The sequence below is a fragment of the Rhinopithecus bieti genome, unplaced genomic scaffold (genome assembly GCF_001698545.2).
Source record: "Rhinopithecus bieti isolate Rb0 unplaced genomic scaffold, ASM169854v2 scaffold_5153, whole genome shotgun sequence".
NCBI classification, from domain to species: domain Eukaryota; kingdom Metazoa; phylum Chordata; class Mammalia; order Primates; family Cercopithecidae; genus Rhinopithecus; species Rhinopithecus bieti.
Genome location: NW_016804751.1, coordinates 75,646 through 86,978, shown reverse-complemented (window position 1 = coordinate 86,978; position 11,333 = coordinate 75,646). Strand labels below are relative to the sequence as shown.

The 11,333-nt window shown below is 34.7% G+C and overlaps 1 protein-coding gene across 1 annotated transcript in view; it reads left to right on the top strand.

Moving 5' to 3' along the window:
- OTOGL (otogelin like) overlaps window positions 1-11,333 on the top strand; it is a 181,164-nt gene that overhangs the window by 158,625 nt on the left and 11,206 nt on the right. The window contains exons 46-51 of the mRNA XM_017870369.1: window positions 662-874; window positions 1,341-1,445; window positions 1,738-1,845; window positions 3,173-3,274; window positions 3,597-3,701; window positions 3,786-3,826. Coding sequence (XP_017725858.1) covers window positions 662-874; window positions 1,341-1,445; window positions 1,738-1,845; window positions 3,173-3,274; window positions 3,597-3,701; window positions 3,786-3,826 — 674 coding nt within the window. The remainder of the gene's footprint in view (window positions 1-661; window positions 875-1,340; window positions 1,446-1,737; window positions 1,846-3,172; window positions 3,275-3,596; window positions 3,702-3,785; window positions 3,827-11,333) is intronic.

Here is an 11,333-nt window from a genome sequence, read left to right as displayed (position 1 = left end):
TAGGCTAAATAAATTATGTTAACAGGACTTAAAATGTGTCAAAATAATGGAACATTTCATTTATAGAAGAAGACATACAGATTTATAGATGGTTGTAAAAGGAAAGAAATTTTTTCTTTTTCCTCTTTCTTTCTTTCTTTCTTTCTTTCTTTCTTTCTTTCTTTCTTTCGTTCGTTCGTTCGTTCAAGACAGGGTCTACTCTGTTACACAGGCTTAAGTACAGTGGTCATAGCTCACTGAGACTCAAACTCCGGGCCTCCAGTGATCCTCCCACCTTAGCTTCCTGAGTAGGCATGCCACTACGTTTGGCTAATTATTTTTCTTTTCAGTAGAGACAAGGTCTTGCTCTGTTGCCCAGGCTGGTCTCAAACTCCTGGCCTGAAGCAATCCTCCCTCCTCAGCCTCCCAAAGTGCTGGGATTATGGGTATGAGCCACTGCATCTGACCAGGAAAAAAATACTTTCTGTGGACTAAGTATAAACTTTCATTAAAGAAAAGTGTAAGTTAGTGGGTGATGAAAGAGAAATCTGAGAAAAACAATAGACTTGTGACACATCATCTATGTCACCGGGCCATGTCACAGTCTGAAACCAAAACATGGTGGCATGATTTACTTTAGTGCCCAGGTTATGAGAGTTATAATACTGTTGATCTTTTTAAGCATGCACTGATAGTGAAGACGAACCTCGCACTGCTGGGGAGATTTGGAATGGGGGCATTGATGAATGCGCTCTATACAAATGTTTGGAGAATGGAAGTATTATTCCTATAGAACCTGACTGTGATGAAGAGCCCACGCCAGTTTGTGAACGCGAAGCTGAAGTTGTCATGGGCATCATTGATAAATGGACCTGCTGTTCAAAGGAAGTTTGTGGTATGTATGAAGAAGCCTTATACTCAATTGATTCCACAAAATATGTTGATATTCTTTGTGAAAAAGCAGAGCATATATAATGCTTTGTATTTAAAAAACGTGGCATAAATGCCATTTTCTCAAAGCAAGTTTTGTTTCATTACAATTTTGTTGAATACATATATAAAACTGTGGCTATTCACAGTTAATAACATTCAACAAAACATGAGAAGAGAAAAGAACTGGGAATCTTTGATTTATGAATCAAGGGTGAAAGGCAATAATAGAAAAACCTCAAAGCTGCTACATTTTCATATATGGCCCATTTTGTTAGCTGAATGGGTTAACTGCAGTGTAAAAACATGCATAATGAGAGTCATTTCCCCTCTTTGAGTTTCCTGCTTTGAGATGGCAGTCATTTCCCTGCTTTGAGTTGGCAGATTTTAGTTATGTTCACTAATATTTTAACAGTTTTTCTTCTTTACAGGATGTGACACTACTTTGTGTGAAACTACCATCCCAACATGTACAAATAGTCAAAAATTGATTGTTGGCCACAGTCCTCTTTCTTGCTGTCCGCAGTACAAATGTGGTAAGTAATCAATATAGAAAATTAAGAGTGAGGTTCATTGTTTATTCAGAACAGTGGATTAGATTCTCATTCTTTGTGTCTCCAAGACAATGCTTTATTATAAAAGATTGTGGAGTTGTCTTGCTAATGTTTTAAACCTGGTATGTATCTTTCATATATATGTATATGTATATATGATTAAGAACTTTAAAATAAGTTATTTGTTACTAAATTCAAAGAGAGGTAAACACTGTGTCATTTATTTTATCATCTCATGCTATACGCATTTTCTAATATAATTGTGTTTCTGCAGAATGTGACCCATTGAAATGCCCCAGTATTTCAACACCAGAATGCAGAGAAGACCAATTCATGATTCAAGTTCAACAGGAAGAACCTTGTTGTTTTTCCCCTCTTTGTGGTGAGTATTCTAGAGATAATTTCTTGGAAGAAGAGAAAGGATCTAGGAAAAAATCTTATTTGATGTGAATTTTATGAGACTGTTGGTAAGCAATATTCTGATGTTATAAGAATTCAACTGAATGAGAACTGTTGTAAAGAAAGTATGACATTTTGAATGACTAGACAATCATAATAAATACCTTCCCCATCAACAAAACTATATACCTCAGTCCAAATATGACCAAGATTTTAAATCAAGCTTTTAAATAATAAGGCCAATACTTAATTTTTTTGAAGAAAAATTTAGCACCGGCTTTCCTCGAAGAACCAACTTGAATAATGAGCTCTGCTAAGACTTTATAATATGTCTTTAAAACTTCATGTCCTGCATATCATGTTTGAGGTATGATGATCTCAAAAAAGAATGGCAGAAACAAAGGGTGACTGGAAAATGGCTGGAGCTAAATATTCTGCCTGGTGAACTGAACATTGAAATATAAAGAATTCTCTGATTTTTTTAAATGAATCATTATATCCATGATTCCTTGGTGATTAATGTAGGTTTCAGAAGTAGTCAAAACAATTTATTTGCACCAGTTAAGATTCATTGGCTGCAAGTGGTAAAACTGATTGATTCTGGCTAGCTTTAGCACAACCCGTTATTGGAAGAATCTGAGAAGGTAGGATCAAAATTAAGCAGAACAGTCAAGCCCTTGGAAGGAGAGAAACCAGCTGCTCTAGGTAGAGGTCACTAATGATTGAGCCAACTTTATTTTTTTCTTCACTTGATGTGTCTCTATATATGACTCAAATTCCATCCAAAGGGATTCTGATTACTCCTATGTGGGTTGTTTCTACAGAGTGGCCCGGTGATGTGAGGCACCTTTAAAGATAGTCACTCAAAAATATGTGGGTGGTGCATTTCCTGAAGGTCATTCAGAGAGTAGTTACCAAAGTTGGGAGGGCATGCTGAAACAGCCCAAAAGAACAAATGCCTGCTACATTTTCATCCCTAAATGAGAGTCATCAATGGTAGTAAATTAAGAAAACATAAATATAATAAATAAACAAGTGACATTTTGATTCTAATGAGAACAAATTACCTAGGAAATCTGAATGTTCTACCTTTCTGGTAAGATGGTGTTCTATATGTCACTGTGCTTGGAAAGCATAATGCAATATACTCAGACAGTATTATTGTTTTTATGACCAAATAAGGAGATATACCTTATATTTCTTTTACTATTTTCTTAAACAAAATTGATTTATGTATGGTAATTTAAGCTCATATTATAATTCATGGTTTTTAGCTCAGCTGTGACTTTTGGTTTTTTGTTTCACCTTAGTTTGTGAATCTTGCACCAAACCTGTTCCACTATGTGATGATGGGGAATTTCTCACAGTAGATCTTAATAGCACACACTTCTGTTGCCCTCAGTATTACTGTGGTAAGTGTATATTAACTATTTAAAAATATTTAGATGTGTCTAATGTTTAAGAAGTCCAGTGCATCTTAGTTGGCTGTTACATCAGACCCTTTTTCAAAGTTTTTCACTTGAGCTATCCTAGCACCAGTACTCTTTTTGTACCTGTTTATATGTCATTTGTTTTATCTTCACCAACAACACATGGCAATCTGGTGGTGGGAGAGGTAGCACTTGGGAAATATGAATCCATGGATTATTGGTAATCGCAGTGAACTAAATGGTAGGTAATGAGAAATGGTAACTCTATAAAATCCATCTTTACCCATGTAATTTTTCTTTTTAGTATGTGAGCCAAACCTTTGTCCTATGCCATTACTCAACTGTGCAGAAGATATGAGTCTTGTGAAAGAAAATGTATCTGGTCAATGTTGCCCAACATGGCATTGTGGTAACTAATTTTCGTATTTTAAGTTTTCATTATAATAAGTTAATTATTTTGATCAATGTAAATATGTTGATTTTTGCCTTTTAGAATGTAACTGTGAAAACCTTGTTATGCCAACTTGTGAAGTGGTAAGAACACATATTTTGATTGACTTGTCATATTTATTTAAATCTGTTTATTTTTCCTTTATCTCTCTCATTTCTAAATTCTTCTCAGAGTTAATAAAATTATCCACATTAAACTGTACTGAAGTAGATTAAAATAATGTGCTCTGATATTAGGAAATAGTCAATAAGTTACATTTTACTTGAGATAGGAAAGTACAATACATTATTTTTTTAACTGCTGATAGAATCTGCTAGTCTTGTATCTACTTAAGTTCACTGGTACTAAAATGAAGCAAAATATTGAAAAAAAATTATCTTGAGTGGTGTCTCTAATGATTCTTTAAGAAAGTGCGCTAATAATGCCTCTGTTGTAGAGAAGGGGATACAAACATGGAACTGCCTGTTTCTTCTTAAGCATTATCTGTGAACATGCAAACCTTATAGAAATTTCAAATATTTAATTTTTAGAAATAGCAAGGATAACTCTGGTGTCACTTATTTAATCCTTAAATGTATCCCATAGTGCTTTACAAGTCTTTGTTTTCTTTAACTATTTACCTTCATGATATGCCGATAAGGCTTGAGAAAGATAATATATTCCTGGCCTTATTTATTAGAGAAGACACGCTTTATTTCACAAAGACAGTTTACTTTTCTTTCCCTTGTCAAACAATGTGTACACTTAGAGAATTCATTCAGAATCTCCAGTTCAAAGCTATATTATGAAGAAGGAATGAGGTACTTTTTAAAATAACAGAACCCCTCCTAGGATGCCACTGTTTTATGTAAAAAGCATTAATCCAACATTTGCTTTAATGATGCTCTCATCTATACTTTACAGAGAATGTTTAAACTTTACAAATAACTTTCATAATAATTCTCTCATTTGATTATTTTGTGTGTACACTGTATATACATCTACACGAGAGTAGAATTATGATGCCATGTACTTCTCTAGTCCTTCACAGTTACATAACGTATTCAGTATACTATCTTACTGAATCTTTACCAAGTCAGTACTTTAGCTCATTTTACAAGTGACAGAGATGAAATCCAAGGGAATAAATTATTGACTGAGATTTTCAGGATTCTAACCAAGGATTGCTTTTTGTGTGTGTATGTTTGTGTATTCCCTGTTCTTTCTACTCTGCCTTAACTCTTTATTTCCCTTAGAAAAGGTAGCCAAGGCACAACTTGATACAAGAATGAAAGAGAATGTGAGACTGCCTTGTTCTACCTTTCTCTTGCTGTGGCTTGCTTCTGTGATTTGGAATATAAAAATAATAATACCTTATAGGCAATAAGCAAATATAATTTAAATGCTTAGTGTCTGACATATAGGAAGGGCTCAATCAGTATTAGTTATAAGTATTAGTTTTTTTGACACATTAAAACTTAAATTTCTTAATTTTTTTTCCCTTTACAAGTCTGACCTAGCCATTTTCTACTTTCTATCTTTTTTTCTGGGACACATAGGTTTTCTTTCTCTTTCTCTCTCTCTTTCTCTTTCTTCTTTTCTTTTCTCTTGTCTTGTCTTGTCTTGTCTTGTCTTGTCTTGTCTTGTCTTGTCTTGTCTTGTCTTCTCTTGTCTTCTCTTGTCTTGTACTGTACTGTCTTTCTTTCATGGAGTCTTGTTCTGTCGCCAGGCTGGAGTACAGTGGTATGATCCCTGCTCACTGCAACCTCTGCCTCCCAGGTTCAAGCGATTCCCGTGCCTCAGCTTCCTGAGTAGCTGGGACTACAGACATGTGCCACCACACCCAGCTAATTTTTTGTATTTTAGTAGAGACGGAATTTCACCATGTTGGCCAGGATGGTCTCAATCTCCTTACCTCGTGATCTGCTCACCTTGGACTCCCAAAATGCTGATTTTACAGGCGTGAGCCACCGTGCCTGGCTGAGACACATAGGTTTTCTAAAGGCAAACTAGAAGCATTATACAATCTTTGTGTTTAATTGTTTTTATATTTTATGTACTTATTTTTAAAATTGACAAAGATTGTATATATTTATTATGTACATGTTAATTTAAAATATGTATACATTATGGAATAGCTAAATTGAGTTAATTAGCACATGCATTACCTCACAACATCGTATTTTTTGTGATGAGAACACAGAATCTATTCTCTTAACAATTTCTAAGAATACAATACGTTGTTACTAACGATAGTCATTACATTTTACAATAGATCTCTTGAACTTATTTCTCCTATGTAACTGAAATTTTGCATCCTTTGGCCAACATGTCCTTAAGCTCTACTCCCCTACCCTCAGCTCTGGTAACCACCATTCTACTCCCTACCTTCTATGAGTTCAACTTTTTTAGATTCTGCGTATAAATGGGATCATGTGGTATTTGTCTTTCTGTGCTTGGCTTATTTCATTTAACATAATGTCCTCCAGGTTCATCCATGTTGTCTCAAATGACAGGACTTTCTTCTTTTTCAAGGCTGTATGGTATTACATAGTGTATATATACCACAGTTTCTTTATCCATTCATCCTTTGGTGGACATTTGGGTTGATTCCATATCTTGGCTATTGTGAGTAGTGCTGCAGTAAACGTGGGAGTGGAGATATCTCTACAATACAGTGATTTTATTTCCTTTGCATATATACCAAGTAGTAGAATTGCTAGATCATATAGTAATTCTATTTTTAATTTTTTAAGGAACATACATACTATTTTTTGTAATGACTATGCTAATTTACATTCCCACCAACAGTGTGCAGGGTTTCTTTTTCTGCATTTTCACAAACACTTGCTATCTTTTGTCTTCTTGATAATGACCATTTTAACAGGTATGAGGTGATATTTCATTATGGATTTAATTTGCATTTCCCTGATTACTAATATTAAGCATTTTAAAATATACTTATTGGCCATTTATATGTTTTCTTTTGTAAAATGCCTATTCAGGCCCTTTGCCCATTTTAAAAATCAGTTTATTTGTTTTTCTTGATATTGAGTTGTTTGAGTTTTTTATTTATTTTGGATATTAACCCATTATTAGATATATAGTTTGCAAATACATTCTCTCACTCTGTAGGTTGTCTCTTCACTCTGTTGATTGTTTCCTTTGCTGTGCAGCAGGTTTTTAGCTTGCTATACTCCCATTTGTATATTTTTCTTTTGTTGTCTCTACATTTGGGTTCACAGCCAAAAAAATCATTGCTGAGACCAATATCCTGGAGCTTTTCCTCTATATTTTCTTCTAGTGGTTTTATAGTCTCAAGCATTACAGTTAAGTCTTTAATCCCCTTAGAGTTAATTTTTGTGTGTTGTGTGATAAGGGTCTAATATAATTTGTCTGCATGTGGACACGCCATTGTTCCAGCATCATTTATTGAATAGACTATCCTTTTCCCATTGTTTGTTCTTGGTAACTTTGTCAAAAATTAATTGGCCATAATGCATGGATTGATTTCTGGGTTCTCTAATCTGTTTTATTGGTCTGTGTGTCTGTTTTTATGCTGGTGCCATGCTGTTTTGATTACTGTAGCTTTGTAGCACATTTTGAAGTCAGGTAGCGTGATGCTGCCAGCTGTGTTCTTTTTGCTCAAGATCGCTTTGGCTATTTGGTGTCTTTTGTGGTTTCAAGCAAATTTGAGGATTGTTTTATCTATTTCTGTAAAAAATGTCACCGGAATTTTGACAAGGTTTGCATTGAATCTGTAGAGCAATTTGAGTAGTATAGATATCTTAACAATAAAATTTGGGGAGCACATTAAAACTTAATTTCTTAAATTACTTTATTATAATTGATTACAAGTTAAACATGATGCTCAGAATGTTAATCACATTATAGAGATCATTATGAAGAAGTTTCCAGAGATAGCGACCATCAAGAAAAACTTGGAAGAATGTGATAGGTTAAAAATAATGGATGAAAGCAGTTGAACTATTTCAGACAGGGGCTAATAGAAACAGAAGTAAATTCACAAAGGTATGAGGTAATAGTTGTATGCTGAAGAATAATAACCATAACACCCTCTCTCTCGCCTGGAGAAAGAGCTAACTGAAGGAAGAATGAGAGATAAAAATCTACACAAATTGGTATATTTGGGGAGGGCTTTATTTTTTATTTTTATTTTCTAAAGACAGAGTCTGGCTCTGTTGCTTAGACTGAAATGCAGTGGCACAATCATAGCATCACTGAACTCCCGAGCTCAAGTGATTCTTCCACCTTGGCCTCACAAAGTGCTAGTATTACAGGTGTGAGCCACTGCACCTGGCCAAGAGGGCTTTAAAGGCAAGGCTGAGGAATGCAGATTTGATTTATTCATGTATTATTTTCATTTATTTATTCAACCAACATTTGTTGAAGATCAGTTATGGGCAGTCATCATGCCAGACACTTGAAAAAGCACAGTCCTACCCTGAGGAGTTCCGTGCAAACTTTATGTGATAGGAGATGGAAAGAGTCCTGCATAGGATGAAAGTTATGAAGAAAATGGTGTTTGAAGGAGATGTTTCTATTTATGCATAGCAGGATATGAGCACTAAAACATTAGTGTCAGGAAATCAGCAAAGAGACTGGTGTAGCTGTTCATTAATGAACATCTTGGGTATTGTGAGGTTGGTGTGAATTTAGGAGGGCAAAATGAAAGACTTTGGCCTTTTGTAACAAATTGAACAAATGTATTGGTTGGGAGAAGAGGGAAGAGAGAGAGAGAGAGAGAGAGATTAAAAAACTTTAAGGTTTCAAGCCCTGCACACCAAGAGTCCAAGATTACTGGGTCCTTGAACAAACATTACAATGGCCAGTGGAGCAGCTGAGAGTAGAGGTCCTAGTATTTGACTTGTAACCAGCCTCATACAGAGCGCCTTTTTTTTTTTTTTTTTTTTTTTGGCCTGGAAAAGGCAACATAACATCTTGAGTCATTTCAATAGCTTCCAATGTAACAAGAAAAAGATAACCTTTCCTCGTATGGGATTTTATACTTCCTGTGTTCTAGACCCTTTGAAGTTTTTTGGGGTAGCAGTCTCTACGTGCATTCATTAACCTTGGTCTGGTTGTGACCTTAGCTCTGTATTTTTTTTCCTAGTGGATTTCTACCAGTCTCTACTTTCTCTTTTCTTGTGCTAGATGCTGGCCCATCTAGCTTATTTCCAACTCAACCCTCAATGTCTGAATATTAATTGTGAATCATATTTTGACATTCACTATTCCAAGCATTTTTAAATGATTATTATATTATTGGCACTGTGCTAGACACACAGAACATAACTAGTAGCTTTAATATCCTTGAACATCTTACCCAAATATACATAACCCTCCATCCATGATGATTTAGTTTTAACATTCGTGGCTTTACACGAGCATTTATCTGATTCATTGTTCCTGAGTACTCACTCTGAATAATGGCTAATGTTTGTTTCGGTGACTAAGGTGATTTTTAAAAATATCACGTTAGTTTATTCACATAGACAAATGTATTTCAACCTGAAAAGTGTATGTTAGGCCTTTGCAATTTTTTAAAATAATAACTTTATTGACATAAATTTGCATAACATACAATACATCCATATAAAGTATACAGTTCAGTGGCCTTTAGTATATTCACTGAATTGCACAACCTTCAAGACAATCAATTTTAGAAGAATTTCGCCAATCCAAAAGAAACCCTGTACCTACAGCAGTCATTCCTCTTTCCTTTCCAGACTCTCCAGCCCTCAGAAATCTCTACTTTCTGTCTCTCCATGTATTTCTGTTCTTGGTATTTCCTATAAAGAGAATGGTATAATATGTGGTCTTTGTGTCTGGCTCTTTTTACTTAGCATAATATTTTCAAGGTTAATCCATGTTGTTGCATGTGTCACTACTTCATTCCTTTTGTTGTTAATAATATTCTATTGCATGGATATACCTTGATATTTATCCAAATAAGATATACAGATGACCAATAGCACATGAGAAGATGCTTAACATCATTAAGTATCATTTAAATACAAATCAGAACTATAGTGAGATACCACTTCACATCTTGCCCGAATATACATAACCCTTCATGTATATTAACCCATTATATTAACTCACTAAAAAGACAAAAAATAACACATTTACAAGACTGTGGAGAAATGGAAACCCTTATACACTACTGGTGGCAATGTAAAATGGTGCAGCTGCTTTGGAAAACACCTTGGCTATAACTCAGAAAGGTAAACATAGACTTATTATATAGCACAACAATTTCACTCCTAAATATGTACTGATGAAAAATGAAAACATATGTCTACATAAAAACTTATACTTGAATGTTCATAGCAGCACTCTTCATAATAGTCCAAAGTGGAAGCCCCCTAAAGTGATTTCGCTGCAGACTTTACAGGAGAGGGACGTTCATTTGGGAGTAAAAACTACCATATTTTTTCAGGTAATATTTAGGATTGGTAGAGCAATCAAAGAGGTATTTCCTCTTGGTAAAATTGGCAACTTAGAATAAAAGCATAATTGAATATGTGGATAAGATCTCAAAGGAAATGAGCATGGAAGAGAAGGATAGAAGATTTAAGCCTAAGCTTGAGGAAACAGAGTTAACATTATGGCTTTAACTATTAAAAAACAGGTACATATGTTACCTAAAAGAGTTAGTGTCTTTTTAAAATCTTTGGAGTAGTCATGCACTCGGAGAATTTGATTTATTATTATTTTTAACTCCATTATTCTAACATTTATTTCCAGTCCCATTGGAATTGTCTAATGACTAAAGTCCTAAAATATCAAATGAATTAGTGTTCATAAAACTACTTTACAACTTATAAGGCCCTATAAAAAGCAAAACATTATTAGCTTATGAGGGAAAATGCCTTTTATGTGAATTTATTGGCGTCATTTATTTGTGTCAAGAATAAAATTCATTTTATTACTGATGTCATACGAAAATTAAATGCATCCAGGAAAAGTTGATGCTTTAAATACAATTCTTGAAACTTTAAGCCTAGTCCTGTATTTGGTGGGAAGAATCTCTGTCAGGCCTGATAGGGCAAAGTTTGAGTATCTGTCATAGTAACAATGTACTAACAGCAAAAGGCTCTATAGCACTTTCTGTGTGTCAGTCCTGTTCTAAACTCTTTACATATATTGATCCGTTTATTTCTCTCAACAATCCTAAGAGGCAGGCAGTATTATTATCTCCATATTGCAGATGAAGGAAGTGAGGAGCAGACTGATTAAGTAATGTGCCCTAAATCAAAAAGTTAGTAAGTTATGGAGTCAGGATTGGTGCAAAGGCAGTTCCATTCCTAAGACTGTGCTATTAACCACTATACTATACTATACTTGTGTTGCTGTTGTATATATTATAGCAGCCTTGTGCAGATGCAGACATCAGAGCCCTGGGCTGCCTCGGTAGAGCAGGTCAAGAACATTTCCATGAAGCAAAGTTCCCAGGGTTGGCAAATATTGTCTTTGATTGCCCTACAGAAGCTCAGAATCAAACAATATGATTTTAAAAAGTGTATGACTGTGTGATAAGGAACTTATTAGATGCTATCACTGAGTATGTATGTGTGTCTATATATA